The following is a 22342-nucleotide window of genomic DNA, read 5'->3' as shown; positions in this document are numbered from 1 at the left end:
TTATTCCTTGCTGTGGGAACCATAGCTCACAATTCCCTAGCAAGGACATTATGGACCACGAGGATCTTAGTCTTGGCATTCAAAAAGGGCACCGTTATTGGCAAGTCTTGCAAAAGCCCTATAATTCTACAGAGCACGTAGTAGCTCTTGTATTTACGTGGGTATTTAACATTCTTCTGGAAAGCGAGGCTTCTGTCCAAGAGGCAGACACATACTCTGTGTGGCCCTCCATCCTCTTGTGATGTCATGCAAGTGGTAATAAATTGTAGTTGCATCTATATAGTGCTTACTACCTCTGACAGTGTTGAAGCTCTTTACATAGGCAAACACACTACTCTGGAACCCAAGGTAAGTGGTTAGTCCAGTGTGAATGGGTATTGTCGGTTATTAGGATCAGTCTTGCTCTCGCAAGGAAACCATTCAATGCATTTGCTTTAGCTTCTTGGTGCTACATTGAATTAATATGCACTAACTGTGGTCATAAGTGGGGCTATGTGAGTCCATGCTGATGATTGGCGTGGTGAATATAAAGGGTAGAGGAGTTCAGTTATTGTTAGGTTACAGGGATCTGGTTTCAAAGAAAGAGATTATGATCTATGTAATGAGTTGAGGGCAATATGCAGAAAGACAATAATGTAGAGTTAAATCAGACAAGCATGTGACTTCGAGACGGGCCACACTCGGAGGGAGGGAGGCATACAGAGGATGGAGAGTCAAGAGACTGTCATTCAATAGAAAGAAAGGAGAAAGAAACATTTTTAGTTTATAAGTTCAGCTCAATTTTTCATGCAAGGTTTTGGTGCCATAGTGGGAGGAAACGTTTTTGAGGTAGCACCCAATCATAGGGTTTAAAACAGTAGAAGGAAACCTAATTTGCATGTGACCTACCGTAATGCATTACAGCATTTGTGTAGCATTTACCAATCCTGTGTGATGTCCTCAAATGCATAGCCCTGTGAGTAGCACTCTACCCAACTATGGACAATTGTGACGGCACGCCTGCCCCAGAATGAACATGTAAATGTAAACGTGCACAAAGTATTTCCTTAGACTTGTAGGGGAAGAAGATGAAAACAGTGTATTATTTCATAAATTCGAACTGGGAGTTAGGTATTGGCTGTTAGATTCAATTAAAAAAGACACACATAGGTATACAGCACACATAAACTAACCCCGGGGGTAGTGTGCATAGCAGGACTACGCGGAGGTCCACGCAGTTGCAAACAAGCTCCGCGGAACTCCGCTACGCCACCCGCCTCCACCCCCCTATTATGACAAGTAATTAAACATTAATAAAAAATAAATTTAAAACCACTTACCTGTACTGCGGGGTCCCTGGGCTGTCCTCCTCCTCCTCCTCCTCTTCTTCTCCGTCTCGCTATTCCTTGTAAAAAATTGCACATGCGCGAGTGCCTGCGCAGATTTTACAGGGCATAGGTACAGGTAAGTGGTTTTAAATTTATTTTGTATTAATGTTTAATTACTTGTTATAATAGGGGGGAATGGAGGTGGGGGCTGGCCTACTCCACTCCTCTGTAGTGTGTGGAGATTTGCCTTCTCTGCGCAACACGGAGAAGGCAAATCTCTGCACACTCCGCAGGCAGAGCGGAGTTCTCCGCCCGGGGTTAACATACAGCACCTTTAACTAATGTGAAATGTGTTGTCAGACACTTAGCAAATGAAGGGTTGAAAAGATTTATTCATGTGTACCCTTCTCCAAATGCCTCTAAGTTACTGAAAACGCACATCGTACCAAGCAATGTAGGTAAAGGACACTTTCTCCATCATCAAACGCATTATTTAAAACGTGTTTCAGACAATGATTATAAGGTTTATTGCATGACAATATATATTGTCTAATGTGTGGCTTGCAACAGACAAAAGCAGTGGAGGGAACACTGCTCAAAAGATAATGCTATTTGTACATATGACATAGTCATTGATGCACGTTTCTGACATTTATGTAGAATTGAGGGGACAATATGCTGCCTATTTGCATGCTTGCAGTCCATACTGAAAACTTCTCCTCAAACATCCTCAGGGAATGTATTGGAATTTAAGCAATTCAACCCCACGAATACAGATAAAGCTGTTGCATTGTATTCAGGTAAGTACACACGCAACACATCTGCTATGTACCCATTAACATTTAACATTTAAACTGGCACTGCAGTATTCTTAACACATGTCACACGTGTGCTTCTCGTGCGGTATAAAGGTTTTGGGTAACACTTCATGTCATGGCATTAAAACAAGGGAGTACATACTTCAGGTACCATTTAAGCCATGCTACACCGTCCGTATCCATCATGCTCTTTATTTATTTACGGCTTCTTTCTGCAGTGCTGTCCATCTTTTCTAATACATAATAGGAAACTTTACCAGGAGCTGCATCTCCATGTACCAGAAATGCTTAAGTGCTGGAGCGGTTTGGCGTGGGGGAACACGTTGGGGCCTGGACGAGGGTGTTGTACACTTCGGCGAAGGCTAGAGTACGGTTGGGAACAGTAATATCCACCCAGTACCCTGTCCTGCGGGGGAAGAGACAGGGATGCTCGCTGTCCCCTTTGTTATTCGCCCTGGCGATAGAGCCCCTCGCAGTGCAGGCTCGATCAGGATTAGCCTACCTAGGGTTGTGGTTGCAAGACACGCCCCACTATATATCTTTATATGCAGATGACCTGCTATTGTTTTTGGACAACGCAGAAGACGCTCTGCAGGATGCGGTGTCTCTGCTGTCACGGTTTGGAGCACTATCGGGCTTGAGGGTGAATTGGCGTAAGACATGCCTCTTCCCGTTGCGGCCAGGTACACAACCTCCACTGATGCTTGGGGCGATTAAAAGGGAACCGACCTGTCTCACATACCTGGGGGTCCGAGTCTATCATGATGCTACAGACATGCTGGAGGGTAATGTGGGGCGTTGTATTAGTGCTCTGAAAGGGAGCGTGGCACTCTGGTCCACGCTCCCTCTCTCAGTTGTGGGGAGGGTACCTAGACTGCTTTATTATTTCCGGACACTGCCGATATGGGTCCCCCAGCGACTGTTTAAGGAACTGCGTTCACTGATAATTGTTTTTTTATGGGGTGGTAGACGGCGGCGCGTAGCATTGACGGCAATTATGCGACCCAAGGCTGAGGGCGGGATGGCGGTTCCTGACCTCGAGCTTTACTATTTGGCGGCCCAGCTGCAGGTAGTTACACAAAGTGTAGCAATGGAGTTCAGGGGTCCTGAGCAAATGCGAGGTGCAGGGATACAGCGGCAAATCCTCTCGTACATAGTCCTACAACAAAAGTTTAATTTAAGAGACCTGACGAAGGAGGAGAAAACCCTGAGGCTCTGTTGGAACAGGAGTCAGCGCAGAGCCGGGGTGGCCCACCCATATGCTCCCGAGATTCTGTTGGGGATGCTAACGGCTCTGCCACACGGTGGGGACTTATCCCCCCTCATGGAGTGGGAACGGCTGGGACTCCAAGTGGTGGGAGACTTGTATGAGGATGGGGGGCTGCTCCCATTCCAGACCCTGCAAGATGGGTATGGTCTCCCGGATGGCAGTTTCCTACTGCACGCGGCAATAACGACGGCGCTTCGGAAACATTGGAAGGGGGGCAGGCAGAACCGGTGACTACCATGGCTTGCCAATATGTCGTGATGCCAGCGGGGACCTTTAAGGCAGTGACATGCCTTCAATCTAGGATGCTAAATGAGGGACTCCGTCCGCTAGTTGGTTTAAAACGGAAATGGGAAGAGGGCATAGGCAGGCCAATACCTGAAACGGCATGGGGCCACATTATGCGGAGGACGTGGAAAGGGAGTAGAAATGCGCGCTTTCAACAAGTGCAATTTTTTATTTTGCACAGGGCGTACCTGACTCCTGGGAAGATTGAGAAGTTTTTTCGGGTCCAAGATGCAGGATGTCCCAGGTGCCTCGAGCGAGGCGTAGAATTAGAACATATGCTTTGGAACTGTCCGGCTTTGGGAAGATATTGGGCGGTGGTAGGGGAACTCCTTAACGAGGTCATGGATAGGCACCTGAACTTTGACGTAGCAGTGTGCCTGCTGCATTGGTTTCCACATACAATCAAAACCAAAGTAACCAGTAAATTAATTAATTTAGGCTTATTCTTGGCAAAGAGAGAAATTACCTGGCACTGGAAATCGAGAGAGGGGCCTTCGAAAAAGAGATGGAGCGCAGAGTTATCTCAATGGGCTAGTTGTGAGGGCTCAATTAGGCTATGACAGGCCAAGCGAACGGTCAATGCAAAAGCTCTAGAACTGGCCAAGGCTTGGGTCGCGTTGGTGCAGGCTTTACAAGAACTGCAGAGGGTGGAGGAAGACTGAAAAGTACAGAACATTCATGTGATATTTACGAACAGTGCAAAGTGTTATGAATATGGTCTCTATACCTGGTGTTATGCTATGATGTGTAAATCTGGAATGTACCCACGCCAATTGCCACATGGGGGGGAGGGACCCGGGGGTTCAGTTGGGAGTAACCTTGATGACATATTTGATGATATTAAGGGAAGTGGGTGTTGTTGTGACCTGTCTGCCTAACAAAATCAATAAAATATGTTTTAAAAAAAAAATAGAGTGGAGTAGTGCCATATAATAGAGTGGAGTAAAGTGGCATGGAGTGAGTTGTGTGGAAGATCGTTGAGTAGAGTAGTGTCATAGAGTGGAAAAGAGTGTCAGAGTCGAACAGAGCTTAATGGAGTAGAGCGTCATATAGTGGAGTATTGTGGAGTGGAGTGGCCTAGAGTGAATGGGCGTAAAGTAGAGAGGTGCAGAATACATTGCAGTGGTGTAGAGTGCAGTGATGAGTAGTGTGCATTGACAAAGATTGTTGTAGTGCAGAGTAGAGTGGCATAGAGTTCAGTGGTGGAGACAGCAGTGGCACAGAGTTGAGTAGAGTGGCGTAGAGTGCAGTGGTGTAGAGTAGATAGTTTCAGAGTAGAGTGAAGTGCTATGGAGTGGTGCAGGGTAGAGTGCATTGGCATAGAGTGCACTGGGTCTGAGTGCAGTGTTTTAGAGTGGCCTAGAATGGAGTTGTCCAGAGCAGACTGGAGTGTTGTAGTGTGCATTGGTGTAGAGTAGAGTGGTATAGAGTGCATTAGTATAAAGTAGAGTGGTGCAGAGTAAAGAGGCGTAGAGTACAGTGGTGTGGAGGGGTGCATAGTGGAGTGGCACAGAATGGAGTATGCGTGATGTGGTAGCACACTGCTATTACAGGCAACACATCTTCAATTGAAATAACCATTGCATTTGCGCAGACATACAGTTTCATTGAGATCTTCAAAATAGGAGCCTAGAGGGTAAGAGAGATTCCGGGTTGCCCTCCACTCATAAATCATACACACACAAAAACTCGGTCTCTAAGGCGAAATCTATTAGGATAGAGTATATCACTCGCTTTGGTTTTCTACTCTGCGAAGTGTGTATATCACATAAGGTTCGTTATTTTCTTCTATAACGGAACCACATTATTCTTTTTTTATTTTTTATATATGTGGTTGTTGACAACACTCCCATGCCTATATTTTAAAAAAGGGGGCCCTTTTTCCAACGGCAGTCCTCCAGAAGATAATAGTGACTGAATTATACTTTGGACATTTCTCCATCTATTCAGTGCACCCACAAGCTTTAAGTAAGCCACAAAACACAATTAGTGAAAAAGGTGGAAAGAGACAAAATGACCCCTCACGGGCGAAGCACCAAGGGGGTAACTGGTAGGTACTCACCAGATAAGCCCACTGTTCTCAGAATCGGGGGTCTTTTTGTCTCAAAAAGAAAAAGTGTCCAAACAAAAGAAAATGTGTATGTGCAGTAGAGTGACAAGTAGATACACTCTATGTTTGTGACGAAATGTGATTAAAATTGGCAGGCACACCCTTTTCCACAACTCTTTTATTACTCCCCCCTTGGTGGTTCGCCCGTGAGGCGTCATTTTGTCTCTTTACACTTTTTTTTTACTAATTGTGTTTTGTGGCTTAGTTAAAGCTTGTGGGTGCACTGAATAGATGGAGAAATGTCCAACATATAATTCAGTCACTATTATCTTCTGGAGGACTGCCGTTGGAAAAAGGCTCCCCTTTTTTATAAATATAGGCAAGAGAGTGTTGTAAACAACCACATATATAAAAATTAAAAAAGAATAAGGTGGTTTCGTTATAGAAGAAAATAACGAACCTTATGTGATATACACACTTTGCAGAGTAGAAAACCAAAGCGAGTGATATACTCTATCCTAATAGAATTTGCCTTAGAGACCGGGTTTTTGTGTGTGTATGATACAGTTTTATTGAGACAAGTATACAGCACAGAAACGATATTGTGTGGAAGTGTCATCACCAAGTGTATTGTTTTGATCGTATAAAAATATTTGTTTCCACCACACTTCAGAATTACCCAAAATTTGCTATATTTGTGTTTTCTGAGTTCTGATATATTCTGAAATATTGTTCCAGTTCAATAACATTGAAAAACACAAATTATTGTAGGGCTAGAGGGATGTTTATAGACCAAGCCTAAGTATTATCCCCCATAGGAATCAATAAACAACTACAAACTTAGGGGTCTTATTGGGGATTCAACCGTAATCCTCTGCTCGTCAAACCTTATCAATAGTACAAGGGTACGAACAAAATGATACTAACAAACCAGATCACAAGATGTGAAGAACCAGTAACGTGAGTCACCCCTGGTGTAGGATTCCCATCAACAGTCTTGTAATGATCAATATTATCATTTGGTAGTCCTTATCGGGTATTGTGTCTCTAGATCATTGAGACCGGCATACCCCAATAACCAGATATGGGGTAGCGACTCACAATCACTCGGTACTACCACATGATGTTGATGTGATGGGGAGTGCAGTGTAAACAAAAAATAAGTGGTGGTCTTAAAAAAGGATAGGGAACTCAACCCGGAAAACTTTAATAATTGTTGCCCCCTTCCTTAATAAAAACAAGAACAGTATAATATCGTCATCGCAGTCCAAACAAATAGCTGCGAGGAGACCAACATGTTTCAGCCACTAAGGGATGACTCCTTCGGCTTTCGTCAGGGTCTCTGTTCTATAATAATACTACTGCATTTGTGGTGATAAAAGTGTGAAAAAATATATTAAAAAAACACACAAGTGAAAAACCAGTAAAGGATATAATATTCCTTCGGCTGTTTCAACTCCTCTCTTCGGCACCTGGTTGAATATGTACTATTTAGAGAGGACAAACGTACAGGAAAAACACAATCCGTTACCCTGGTCTGTAGAAAACATAATAAATTGTTTAACAAAAATATATACCAGCTTGCTTACTCACCCAGTGTGTCCGGGGAGTGGACCTCACCTCTTCCTGGACCTGGCTCAGGATATATGAGACCCCGCTCTACAATAACAGAAACCAACTACGTAAAATACACAAACCAGACAACCAGACATGAAGCTACTCTGGTGATGTATATATCTACGCAATCCAAGGTGTTCTGTACATGGAGTCAATCAACCCCCATCAGTAGGTTCACAAATCACTCTCTCTCCACCTCCCCGACAACTACAGGCTAAGCTACCAGGGGTTTACAAAGTTTCTAATATACAGCATATGGCTAGCTCAGTGGCATGCACCTAATATCAAGCTAGCAAGACAGGTAATCATACCTGTCCGTCGGTATCTCAGGCCGTGACTGAGTCAGGGGGAGGCGCAGTCACCTGTGCGCTCTCACTACTTCACTGTTAGGCTGAGCAGCACTCAGCCAATCGATACCGGTAGGGGTGGGGCTGACCCGGTCGCCACCTCACCACAGATCACTTAATGTTTCCATCATGGTTGTCCAACTGCCGCTTACCTCACTAATAATGCCCGCTAATGGTACCAGGACGTGGTAATACATCTGTCCTAGGCAGTACCCTGTCCCATACTCGTTCGCGGCCTTGCGCGCGTGGTCTCGCGAGCATAGGCCGGTGTGGAACTACAGAATGACGTCACGTCATTCGTGATTGTAGTTCTTTTAAAAAACAAGGGTATACTTCCGCATTACTGTTTGGTGCGTGCAGTATCACTCAGAACGCCTAAAATGCCAATCAAGCCAGATCACAGTCCTGCCCGCTATAGGTGTAAGGACTAGTCCGATTTTATGTAGTGCCCTCTCACGCACTCATTCACGGACACTAAAGCGTCCTTCCTTTGACATAGAACTACACAATGACGTCACGTCGTCAGTGCGTGTAGTTTTTTGGTTGTTTTAGATTTTGCGATTGAAAGCTAACTCTCGCCTTGCTAGTCAGTCCGCGGCAGGGCGAGAAAGGTCCCCACTTGCGTCTCAGATATAGTGAAACAGAATAACTAATTGTTGTTTGAATGTTGCAAAGCGCACTAACTCGCAGATAGTGCAGTGCTGGGTCAGACATAAATAATGACGCGTTTAAAAACACACAGCCCGCTCCACAGAGATTACTCAGATCACCATACCATGTCTACCGTGATTAGACGGGGAGTATTCGTAAATAACGGACACCTCTCATTAACAGGTAAATACCTGGATCACCATTGCATGTACCTGAAAAAACCTGACTACGCCACCAAACTGCCCCACCATGCGGGCAACGCTGGAAAAGGATGTACCCGGTCAAGAGCATCTAACCGTGGGCGAAGTGCTTTTAAGATAATCAATAGGTAATGGACTAAAAAATGATTTAGCCAAAGGTCAACTAGTGTAATGCCCACAGAGGAAGAATACCGTATTGTACAAGGACCAATCCTCATGTACTCTGTCAAAAGTATGAGACACCCATAACCCTATATATTCAAGCACTGATCGAATTACAGAGAACTCAGGACAAGGAGACCCACGGAATGTCATCGTTCAGCCCTTGTTTGTGGGTCCCCAATTTGAAAACCCACCTTTGTTCCCGAATGAAAAGATATCTAGACACGTCACTCACATGTGGTGGAATGTATGGTTTCTCAAGAACATGCCATTTGAAGTCTGTCTCGGCATGATTACATGTGATAAAGTGCTTAGTAAGTTTAGAGATATCTTTCTTACAGCGGAAAGTACTTTTGTGTTCCTGCATCCGCACACGCACCTTTCTCGTGGTCATGCCCACGTATCTTTCATTGCACGTGCAAGTAATGAGGTAGATCAAGTTGGTGCTGTTGCAGTTAGTAAACTGCCGCAGCTCCCAAGGCTTATCTGTACCAATGTCCACACTCGTGACTTTAGTTGTTAAAGGGCAAATGGAGCAACCCCCGCAAGGATGGTGCCCTACCACCGGCGGGAGATCCCATAGTGTGCCTAGCTCTCTCCTGGGTGTGGTCTTGGGTCGTGTGTGTACCAAACGGTCCCTCAGGTTAGTTGAGCGTTTGAAGGCGAAAAGTGGAAAGGGAATCTTTTCTTTCCCACTGTTCAGAATCCTCCAGTGTTTTTTAATCACTTTTTGAACATAGTTCGATTTGGTGTTAAAAGTGCTCACTAGGGTTAGACGATCCAGTGGTGGTTTCTCTATACGTGGTTCCAAAAGGGCAGCACGATGATTGTTAGCTGCTCGTTTGTATGAACGTTGGACCAGTTTCTTAGGGTAGTGCCTCTCTCTCAACTGTGTAGAAAACTCCTCTGCATGGAGTTTGAAAGTATCTGGGGTAGAACAGTTCCGATGAACTCGAAGAAACTGTCCAAAGGGCAGATTGTCCCTCAAAGACTTGGGGTGTTGACTTTCATACAGGAGCAATGAATTCCTTGCCATTGGCTTTTTGTACAGTTCACTCTCCAAACCCCTCGAAGTGCTGTAAATCGAGAGATCCAGGAACGGGAGTCTGTCTTTACTCATCTCCATCGTGACCGTTTGGTACACACACGACCCAAGACCACACCCAGGAGAGAGCTAGGCACACTATGGGATCTCCCGCCGGTGGTAGGGCACCATCCTTGCGGGGGTTGCTCCATTTGCCCTTTAACAACTAAAGTCACGAGTGTGGACATTGGTACAGATAAGCCTTGGGAGCTGCGGCAGTTTACTAACTGCAACAGCACCAACTTGATCTACCTCATTACTTGTACGTGCAATGAAAGATACGTGGGCATGACCACGAGAAAGGTGCGTGTGCGGATGCAGGAACACAAAAGTACTTTCCGCTGTAAGAAAGATATCTCTAAACTTACTAAGCACTTTATCACATGTAATCATGCCGAGACAGACTTTAAATGGCATGTTCTTGAGAAACCATACATTCCACCACATGTGAGTGACGTGTCTAGATATCTTTTCATTCGGGAACAAAGGTGGGTTTTCAAATTGGGGACCCACAAACAAGGGCTGAACGATGACATTCCGTGGGTCTCCTTGTCCTGAGTTCTCTGTAATTCGATCAGTGCTTGAATATATAGGGTTATGGGTGTCTCATACTTTTGACAGAGTACATGAGGATTGGTCCTTGTACAATACGGTATTCTTCCTCTGTGGGCATTACACTAGTTGACCTTTGGCTAAATCATTTTTTAGTTCATTTTTTAGTCCATTACCTATTGATTATCTTAAAAGCACTTCGCCCACGGTTAGATGCTCTTGACCGGGTACATCCTTTTCCAGCGTTGCCCGCATGGTGGGGCAGTTTGGTGGCGTAGTCAGGTTTTTTCAGGTACATGCAATGGTGATCCAGGTATTTACCTGTTAATGAGAGGTGTCCGTTATTTACGAATACTCCCCGTCTAATCACGGTAGACATGGTATGGTGATCTGAGTAATCTCTGTGGAGCGGGCTGTGTGTTTTTAAACGCGTCATTATTTATGTCTGACCCAGCACTGCACTATCTGCGAGTTAGTGCGCTTTGCAACATTCAAACAACAATTAGTTATTCTGTTTCACTATATCTGAGACGCAAGTGGGGACCTTTCTCGCCCTGCCGTGGACTGACTAGCAAGGCGAGAGTTAGCTTTCAATCGCAAAATCTAAAACAACCAAAAAACTACACTGTAAAGGGGGGTCAGGAATGGACTGGACACGTTGCCTTGGTAAAGAGGGTTTTATTTGAACATAAAGTTTCTTTTTCCTAAAGGTTAGTCTCTCTTTGGCAAACCCTGCAGGATCCGTGATGTCGACTGGGTTGGGGTGTACTTCGTCGTTCGGATTGTCAGGCAGGCGATTCTTCCCAAAGGACCTCTCGCAGGGGATATGCCGGAAACAAAAATAAAAAGAAAAGGACCAATTACTGTCACGTCCTATTACTCTTTTTGTTCCCAGGAACCAAGGGGTGAGGGATCACCTATAAGTGCTGCACTCTCTTACGGAGAATTCCAGTGATGGACGTGAGGGTTGGTATATTTACAGGAAAGGGTAGTGCAGGGATACTAGGGAGGGGGCTGTTCTTTTAAGGCGGGTGAAGTTCCCCGTCGTCCCACCCAGTTCGAGATACGGTCCCGTACCTGTCGGAGCCACACTCCTCCCTCGGGAGCGTGGCACGGCGCTGCGCGGTCTCGTTGGCCTCCTGGCACGTCTTCTTCGGACAGGGCTTCACCTTGTTCCAGCTCGTCTGCTTCTCGTCCTCGCGTTGTGGGTTCCACGTCTCGGCGGCGTCCTTTCTCCACGCTCTCCTCTTCCCGGTCCTCGCCTCCGGTGGTGACGTCACACGCCGACCTCCAAGGTTCCGGTCCTTTATCCAATGAAAGGAAGGCTACGTCACAAGGGGCAGTCCTGGCGTCCCGTTCTGTATGCCAGTTAAAGGAGCCGTGTTGTATTTCTGGTGACGATGTTCCCCACGTGAAAGGCTCGTCCTGTGGAGAAGGAGCAACCATTTCTTCATTGTTAACAGACCACCAGTTACTTTCACTGCAGTCCTGACTATCAGTCCTTGTCCCGTTACTTTCATTACTGCAGTCCTGACTATCAGTCCTTGTCCCGGTCACCGGGTTACATACACGCACTGACGACGTGACGTCATCGTGTAGTTCTATGTCAAAGGAAGGACGCTTTAGTGTCCGTGAATGAGTGCGTGAGAGGGCACTACATAAAATCGGACTAGTCCTTACACCTATAGCGGGCAGGACTGTGATCTGGCTTGATTGGCATTTTAGGCGTTCTGAGTGATACTGCACGCACCAAACAGTAATGCGGAAGTATACCCTTGTTTTTTAAAAGAACTACAATCACGAATGACGTGACGTCATTCTGTAGTTCCACACCGGCCTATGCTCGCGAGACCACGCGCGCAAGGCCGCGAACGAGTATGGGACAGGGTACTGCCTAGGACAGATGTATTACCACGTCCTGGTACCATTAGCGGGCATTATTAGTGAGGTAAGTGGCAGTTGGACAACCATGATGGAAACATTAAGTGATCTGTGGTGAGGTGGCGACCGGGTCAGCCCCACCCCTACCGGTATCGATTGGCTGAGTGCTGCTCAGCCTAACAGTGAAGTAGTGAGAGCGCACAGGTGACTGCGCCTCCCCCTGACTCAGTCACGGCCTGAGATACCGACGGACAGGTATGATTACCTGTCTTGCTAGCTTGATATTAGGTGCATGCCACTGAGCTAGCCATATGCTGTATATTAGAAACTTTGTAAACCCCTGGTAGCTTAGCCTGTAGTTGTCGGGGAGGTGGAGAGAGAGTGATTTGTGAACCTACTGATGGGGGTTGATTGACTCCATGTACAGAACACCTTGGATTGCGTAGATATATACATCACCAGAGTAGCTTCATGTCTGGTTGTCTGGTTTGTGTATTTTACGTAGTTGGTTTCTGTTATTGTAGAGCGGGGTCTCATATATCCTGAGCCAGGTCCAGGAAGAGGTGAGGTCCACTCCCCGGACACACTGGGTGAGTAAGCAAGCTGGTATATATTTTTGTTAAACAATTTATTATGTTTTCTACAGACCAGGGTAACAGATTGTGTTTTTCCTGTACGTTTGTCCTCTCTAAATAGTACATATTCAACCAGGTGCCGAAGAGAGGAGTTGAAACAGCCGAAGGAATATTATACCCTTTACTGGTTTTTCACTTGTGTGTTTTTTTTATATATTTTTTCACACTTTTATCACCACAAATGCAGTAGTATTATTATAGAACAGAGACCCTGACGAAAGCCGAAGGAGTCATCCCTTAGTGGCTGAAACATGTTGGTCTCCTCGCAGCTATTTGTTTGGACTGCGATGACGATATTATACTGTTCTTGTTTTTATTAAGAAAGGGGCCAACAATTATTAAAGTTTTCCGGGTTGAGTTCCCTATCCTTTTTTAAGACCACCACTTATTTTTTGTTTACACTGCACTCCCCATCACATCAACATCATGTGGTAGTACCGAGTGATTGTGGGTCGCTACCCCATATCTGGTTATTGGGGTATGCCGGTCTCAATGATCTAGAGACACAATACCCGATAAGGACTACCAAATGATAATATTGATCATTACAAGACTGTTGATGGGAATCCTACACCAGGGGTGACTCACGTTACTGGTTCTTCACATCTTGTGATCTGGTTTGTTAGTATCATTTTGTTCGTACCCTTGTACTATTGATAAGGTTTGACGAGCAGAGGATTACGGTTGAATCCCCAATAAGACCCCTAAGTTTGTAGTTGTTTATTTACCAGTTCAATAACAGACATATCAATTTTGTTGTGTGCTAGAATGTTTTTACACAAGTACACTCCCAGTAGCCAGCAGGATTTTCATATAAATCCTCTCACTTTGAATTCCGAGAAATAAAAGTTCACTCCAAGCTCCTTGGAAGACAGAGCCTGACAAATGACCTTTTACTTTGAATGCACAGCAGATGTGACAAGATAAGAAAAAGATTTAAAAGCCTGTTTACAGAATACACCAGTACTGGTGGAAGAATACAGTAAATAGGGTTTTGGCAGTGGAAGGGACGAACTCAAGCGGGACAGCCTGAAACAAATGAAAAACAGCAAATAGAAAGCAAGCTAATGTGAGTTACAAACCACAAAGGCAATGGTAGGCAATGGTAGGAATGTATTCCCAGGGACTCTTTCTGAATGTATCTAAGATATGGTTAGCAAACCAGACAGCTGTATTTTCTTGTTGGCTTTGACCTAATAAGTTTTGACTGGTAAAGAGCTGCTCTTTGAATAAATGTTGGCCTTATGGGTTGTAGAGAAACTATTTAAGGGGTATTAAAGAAGTGTGGCCTGGGATATGTGACTAATGCGCGCTTTGTGTACAGTTCACACATTTAAAGGCGGTATTGTGCTGCATTTGTGGTGCTGCAAGCAGGGCAAACTAAATCGGTGGCATGTAGGTTGATGTCTCATCCCTCTGCTTAACTTGTTTACTGCTGAACAGATATTCTTCCTTACGGGTTAGAACAGCAGCAATTCATATAGAAGTAAAGTGTAACATTCGTGTAATCAAAACATCAGGACCTTTTTTGTATCTATGTACTATGTGAAGTGAGCTTGTTTTACTGCTGCCTTTGCTACACTTGTGGTGTGTGTTTGAGGTATTGTGGTATACACGGTTGCTGTAGCGGTTGTGTGTGACAGAAGGCCATAATGGAACTCCCTATGCTGTACCTGTGTTGTAATCTAGTAAAGTTGAAAAGTATAAGTAGAGTAATCTTCTGTAATCAAATAAATATTGGAGTAATCTAACTCACTCTAACGCAGAACAATCAAAATAATTCCTTATGTAATTTAGTAATGGTAAAATTAATATGAGCCACATTATTCTCTTATCTAATTCAGATTTAGTAATAAAAGTTATTAAGAGAACTGATATTCTGGTAATCTAATGCAGGGCCTACCAATAAAGGACATTTCTTTCTTTAATCCAGTAAAGTAACAAGCAGAGTACATTTGTGCATTTTAATGCAGGGAGAAATAATCCTTAATCCCTCTGTTGTCTTATCCACAAAAATGCAATCATAACCATCATCTGAAGTCTTTTGAAAAGTGTTAGACCTGCCACCCTTAGGGTGGTCTTCCACCTACCTTTTGCCTTCACTCTTATTTTTGCTTAATTCGTTTTTCTTGTCCTTTGGATTCTGTGCATGTTGGCACTGCTAACCAGTGCTAAAGGGCTTGTGATCTCTCCTTTAAACATGGTAAAATTGTCTTACACCTAATTTGTATATTTATTTGACGTATAAGTCCCTTGTAGAGTGGTATACCATACACCCAGAGCCTGCAAATTCAATGCTACTAGTGGGCCTGCAGCACTTATTGGGCTACCCACTTAACTAGCCCTTTCAAATGTGTTCCAAGCCTGTCACTACAGTCTGAATGCAGTTTAACACTGCCAATTTGGCTTGGCAGTATAACTTTTTATTTCATATGTCACCCGTAAGGTAGGCACTAGGTAGCACATAGGGCAGGGTGCATTGTAATGAAAAGGTTGGGCATGTAGTTTTAAGTTTTACATGTCTTTGGAGTGAAAAACTCTTATATTTGTTTTTTGCTACTGTGAGCACTACCTCTCCCATAGGATAACATTGGGTTGCCTTATTACATTTAATAAGTGCTAACTTTTGATTGGGAATAGGTAAGCATTTAATGTTTGGTGTCTGAGAAATTGTTTTTAAAAATCCTCTTTAATGGTAAAGTCTTATTTTAAGTTACTATTTTGAAAATGCCACTCTGGGAAAGTTGGCATATTCCTGCCCTAATCTATTTGGATTTGGTGCTTGCAGCCCATCCCGAGACATATGATTAGGTGTAGTTGGCAGTTGGACCTTGCTTATTCCTTCCAGACAGCTACACAATAGAGGGTTCCTGGATGGGCCATCAACTGGCAAGATGGGGGGCAGAGCTGGGCACAGCCCCACTTGCAAATCAATAGGCTGTGCTCTGCCTTTATACAAAGGACTTGCCTCCCCTGCATTGTTCATGCAAACAGCTTGGAGCAAAGGCAAAGGAGTCAAGAAACTTTAAGCACTGCAAAGGGAATTATCTAGAAACGTCTCCTACTTCAAAGAATATATAACATTTTTGGCTAAAAACTGCTCTGAGAACTGAGGGAAGACCGAGAGCAACCTGCTAGTCTATCCGCCATAGGTATATCGCCGCTGGCTTCACTTTGTAGCAGCTCCTGTGACGTTGTTCTCTGCAGAAGCAAATCCATTTCGGACGTCCTTCCCTAAAGGGGTATCCGGCCTTGTGAAACTCAAGTCCTAAGGTAATTTCTGATTGGGCTAAATCCACTCTGTAGTCCAACCTGCGCTCCATTGCGGTCAACGATATTTTAAAAGTTTGACCCGGTCTCGGGCAACTAGATGTCCGTAGTTGGCACTTTTATCTTTTAGGCACTAGTTTTTACTTAAAACTGTAAAAATGTATAACTCCAGTTCTATTGATTAGATTTTTGTCATTGTGGTGTGAAATCATTTATTACATTTTACTCTATTTTTTAATTGGTGTGTGATTTTTCTTGTGTTGTGTTTTCACTTTATTATTGTTTGTGTGCTGCGTGAATACTTTACACATTGTTTCCATTAAGCCTGACTGCTTTTGTGCCTAGCTATCGGATGATTAAGCACAGGTTAATTTAGTAGAATTTAAGGTCCACTCTGACTGGGATTGTGACTGTTGCTTGAACACCCCTCCCTTTAACTAGCAACCCTCATTCTCACAAAGGGTACAATCTCTAGTAATTTAAAGGAAGTTTAAGTAAGCAAATTTATCCTTTGAGAATTAAATGCAGAGTATGGTAATCATAAAAACGGTTAATAAATGCAGGGTGAAGTAAGTACTGTAATTTGCTTCTGTAATCTGATAAAGAAAAGAGTATAGGAATATTTGAAACGCCTCACATATCAAATGCACACAAAAGCCATTTAGCAAATCTCCTACAATCATATACAGGGTAATCTCTAAGTAATCCCATTTTAGTATCCAGCGCTGGGTAATTGGAGTCCTATTCTTGCATGTAATGTAGGATAAAGTAACGAAATAAGTATTGTGTAATCCCCTTTAAATTAATATGCCCTTTAATGAATCAAAATAGGTTCCTTTTCCATCTTATTAAGAGTGAAGTAATATGAGTTTTAACCAGTATTGTAATGTAGGGTGAAGCAACTTGAACAATCACCTCATATAATCCTAAATAGTGTACAATAATTAAAGTGGTCTGTTATAATTTTAAAATAAATGTGTAAACTTGTGTAAGTTTATACAGAGTAAAGTAATCAGATTAACATTTGGTTATCAAATAGAGAGGGAATAGAGCAAACGTTTGCAATATAAAGCAGAGATACATAATTCGAGTAGCTATCTAATACAAAGTGAAGAAATCAGAGTGATAAAGTTCTGTAATTTAATGCAAGCGAAATGCAATCATCAGTACTCTAAGTCAGGGTACATAGGGAGAGTTATCTACATGTGTAAAATAATGCACACTAAAGTAATTCGTGCAATGTTTTGTAATTTAATACAGCCATACTGCCAAAGTATTGTTGGAAAACCAAATAAAGATAACAACTATTTAGGTAATTTACTTTTGCAGTAAAATATTTGGTAACACATCTGAGTAATCTCCCTCAACCTAATACAATCAGCTTTATTCTGTGTCCTAATGCTGGACCAGTTTGTTTTTGTCAATTAATGCATTTTATTTATAGTGATTATGTTGGAAAAGATATAAACATATCCTTTAAAATCAAGTGATGAGTAAAGTAATTTGAGTAATCTCCCTCAGCTGTCAAATACATGCAATGCAATCAGAGTAATCTCATTAATTTTGTAGCTCATTGTAGGGTAAATTAATCAATATAATCTTTTTTGTAATGCTGGGCAAGGTAATCAGGAGTATTCTCCTATGCTCTGATGTTGGCAAAAGTGATCCGTTTACACTACAACAATCTGATACAAGATAAACTGAAAATATTACCATTGGCTATCCAATTCAAAACAAACTAATTTTCTTTGTGAGCAAATGTTGCTCTCTTGCTGTCATTGCTGTATCCCTTCCGGTTGTGTTAGGGAAGCTCACAATATAAATACCACATGGATGAGCATGCGCACAAACTTGAATACCACTCATCTCGTCTTATTGAGTTGCTCAACATTCATGGAATGCATTCACATCAGTATCTTTACAAAGCTGCATACAGAGGAAGCATGTAGCATGTAATCCACAAAGCCAGGCCAACTATCTTGGAAAAGTGGCGAAGCTGAGAAATTAACTGTTTCCTCACACAGCACCAAAACCGTAAATAAAATTAATATCTCAACCTCACCAGGCAAATGAGCAAAAATGAAAATGGAGCATTTCCTTCTTCAAGTAGCCTGCTGTTAGTGCAACAGGCTAATAAGTGACTCTCTGATTCACATCACACAGGGAAGCAAAGCGCCTCATTTACATTAAGCTCCTGCTAGCAGAAATCCAACTCTGAAGTTCTGAGCTCCTCTTAAGACTTTTGTATAACTTAAGTTTGTGTTTGCCTTCTCCCTAAGAATATGGGTGGACTTCTCAAGGTTCCCCAGAAGTGGTCAATGTCCAAATTGTTCACAGAAATGGAGCACGTGCTATCTAGAAAATGATTTCCCAAAAGTGCAGACTTGTGGTTCGAAAAAAAATTTTCACCAAAAGTGGACAGTATATGCTTTTAAAGTGGTTTTCTGAAATTAACTTGTGCTTTAGATGGCAAAGATAACTTGCTGGCATTCTGTGGAAGTATAGCATCCAAACCCAGGATTGGTTGTTCACATGGTCCATTCTGGCCCATTTGGATGTTGGGCAGGCTTAATGAAAGTTTTGGAGTAGGTCTTTATAGTCTTCGGCATGATCACATAGGAGTGTTCTGCCTACTTCTTTCAGATCACTCCCTGCCAATTTGGGCTGGCAAAGATGTTGTTGTGACTATGCTTTTCCCTTTTTCTCCTCAGTTCTCCATGGTGAATGTGGACCAGGCCTTGTTCCAACCTTTCCCGTCGGGGATAGTGTTTCAGAACTATGTTGCTTGTGAGACATACGAGGTTCCACTTAGTCTGAGGAACAATGATCGGGTAAGAACTATTGTAATTGAAAAGATCTACTAACTAATGAAAGCAATGTTACAATAAAACACCAGAGTTCGGCTTATTCAGCCAAGCATTGTCATATGTGTTAGAACTTAAAACAGTGAATGGTTCAGTTAAACATATGTAATAAGGTATGTTTCTTAACAACCTTTGATTCTATTTGATAATATTGGAGTGCAATTTATGTTTGATTGATAAGTCACATAAAATGATATATATTTGCTCAGGGACTTCAGCCTTCTGAGTTGTGGAAGAGGATTGTAGTATTTATCCATGCTTTCATGAAATATATATATATATATATATATATATATATATATATATATATATACTAATATAATAAAGAGAGAGCCCAAACCTTTGAGGCGGGTAATCTCAGGAACCACAGCACCAATCACAACACCCAATACAGCGTTGGAAAGGGCAGTTGCAGCAGAAGGACATGGGCTATGCAGGCGCCCACCATATACATTTAAAAGGTAAAAGAACCGTGCCAGCAAAGTAGTCCCTTGTGGACGTGTCTGCGTTGTGCTGGGGGCGTGTGCTGGGGGCGTGACAAACGCTGGGGGCGTGTGGTACGTTCCGCCCTTCATGCCATGTCTCATATCGTGTGCTAATCCCACCCTGCTCCCTTTAAATACGCCTGCACCCCATAATCATAACCCACCCGTACTCCTTAAAAAACCCCGACACCCTTAAACACTAACCCATCTTAACCCTATAAATATACCCTGTACCCCAAAACACAAACCTATCCCTAAACCCTAAAAATACCCCTGTACCCCAAAACCCAAACCTAGCCCTGAACCCTATAAATACCCCTGTACCTCAAAACCCAAACCTACCCCTGAACCCTAAAAATACCCCTGTACCCCAAAACCCAAACCTAGCCCTGAACCCTAAAAAAACCACTGTACCCCCAAACCACCCCTGAACCCTAAAATACCCCTGTACCCCAAAACCCAAACCTAGCCCTGAACCCTTAAAATACCCCTGTACCCCAAAACCCAAACCTACCCCTGAACCCTAAAAATACCCCTGTATCCCAAAACCCAAACCTAGCCCTGAACCCTAAAAATAACCCTGTACCCCAAAACCCAAACCTACCCCTGAACCCTAAAATACCCCGGTACCCCCAAACCTAGCCCTGAACGCTAAAAATACCCCTGTACCCCAACACCCAAACCTAGCCCTGAACCCTTAAAATACCCCTGTACCCCAAAACCCAAACCTACCCCTGAACCCTAAAAATACCCGATACCCCTAAACCCAAGCCTAGCCCTGAACCCTAAAAATACCCCTGTACCCCAAAATCCATACCTATCCCTAAAACTACCCCTGTACCCCATATCCCAAAACTATATCTGAACCCTTAAAATACCCAAACACCCCAAAACATATACCTCAGTACCCCAAAACATATACCCCTATACCCATACTTACCTTATCCAAACATTAAAAAAAACATGCTTTTACCATTCATGCATTTACAACGAATTTTGTTGTAAATGTATGCGTGGTAAAAGCATACAAAATGTAATGCTATGTGTTATAATGGCATTGCGGAGTCATGGTACTTTCGTAATGAAAGTATGCGGAGTGATGGTATGCGGAAAGAAAGTTGCGGAATAAGGGGTGTTTATCCTCCCCCGGTAAGTACATTGGTGGCACGGCGGCCCACATCTCCAGCAACATACTCATATTTTTTCACCACCCATTTGAAAAATGCACAGGTCTCTCTCATTGATGGCCAGCACCGACATACACTTTTAGACACACCTCCCGCCACAAGTTCTAGAATTGCGAACGTTAGAGCTGGGGAGCTACGTTCGAATCTCTGCATCAGCTCAACATCCTGTGATTCCAGGCAAATCGCTTTGTCTCCCCGTGCCTACCACAAATGAATGTGTTCTTCTGTAATGTAAATTGTGCTCATGCCATGCTGTCGAATTCGCGCTATATAATATTGCAAGGAAAAATAAAGTAGGGAAAGTCGAGTTCACACACTACTGAACGCGCACTCTTAAGTGCATCAGCAGTGCACTGTGAATCCGAGCGTTTCACAGGCCTGTCACAGATAAGAAATGCTATCAAAACGAAATCCTACAAAACAATATACTACTGGCCGACAGCAATTCATACCCGGACAACGTTGGGACAGGCTGCTAGTATATATATATATATATATATATATATATATATATATATATAATATTACACACACTGGAAAAAAAAACAAAGGTTAAAGGGACGTTATAGTTAAGCTTACATTTCATTGGTCCAAAACCAATAGAACTATGGAGTAAAAAGTGGCCAACCTGAGGTGGTGGTTACAGTTAGGATTTTCTTTTTTAAACCTTTGAAATTCACTTAAAACATCAAATGTTACTGGGACGTTATAGTTAGGGTCAATTCTCACTTGTGCAAAACCAGTGAATTCAGCAGTTATAGTTACCAGAGTGAACTATAACTTACGCCCCCGCAGTGCACTGCTTATAATCTGACATATTATATCACTCATGACTTGGCCAGTGACAATACTGATGACATCATCCACAGAACCACTCACACCCCTATACAACCTCTCATACACCTATTCACACATCCACACAACCACTCACATACCCATTCACAGACCCATGCAAGTACTCACACAACCACTAAATCATCCATAGAGCCATTCACACACCCACTCACTTATACAACCAATCACTCACTCGTAGAGCTACTTACACACCCACTTATTAACCTATACATCACTTCCACACCCACTCGTTCATACAGCTTCTCAACACAGCCACTCACTCACACAACCACTTGCATACCCATTCACACATCCATACAAGCACTCACACATCCACTCACTCACCCATGCAACCATTCACACAGACACTCACTCTCCAATACAGCCACTCACACACCAACTTACTTAACAAAACACCCACCCACCCACCCACTCATCCATACAGCCACTTACACACCCAAGCACCCACCCATGTAGCCCCTCACACAGCCACTTACTCCCCCACACAGTTACTCACACACCCACGTATACACCCATATGGCCACTTACACACCCATACAGCAACTTAGACACCCACTTACACACAGACACTCTCAGAATATAGGTTAGAAATAGAATAGTATCACTCACTAGTAGTACACAAAGTATACTAGTTTAGCTTTTGTGGGGCCTTGGCACATATGACAGACAGACACACACACACAGACAGACAAACACACACACAGACGCACACACACTTTTCACTGAAAAAGCCAAAGGTTATACACAAACACTGCTGCTCAAACGCTGTGCGACCTGCCTTCAGGTTCCACTGCCAGCGATGGTGACAGTACCTTTCCGAAG

The 22342-nt window shown here is 43.3% G+C and overlaps 1 protein-coding gene across 2 annotated transcripts in view; it reads left to right on the top strand.

The window, feature by feature from the left end:
- Positions 1 to 22342, top strand: part of HYDIN (HYDIN axonemal central pair apparatus protein) — a 3619565-nt gene that overhangs the window by 186945 nt on the left and 3410278 nt on the right. For both annotated transcript variants that reach the window (XM_078670948.1, XM_078670947.1), the window contains exon 4: positions 18841 to 18960. In XM_078670948.1, coding sequence (XP_078527074.1) covers positions 18841 to 18960 — 120 coding nt within the window. The remainder of the gene's footprint in view (positions 1 to 18840; positions 18961 to 22342) is intronic.

Source organism: Lissotriton helveticus, chromosome 12 (genome assembly GCF_964261635.1).
Source record: "Lissotriton helveticus chromosome 12, aLisHel1.1, whole genome shotgun sequence".
NCBI lineage: Eukaryota > Metazoa > Chordata > Amphibia > Caudata > Salamandridae > Lissotriton > Lissotriton helveticus.
The sequence above is the reverse complement of the archived record's forward strand: the minus strand, read 5'-3'. Positions and strand labels throughout refer to the sequence as shown.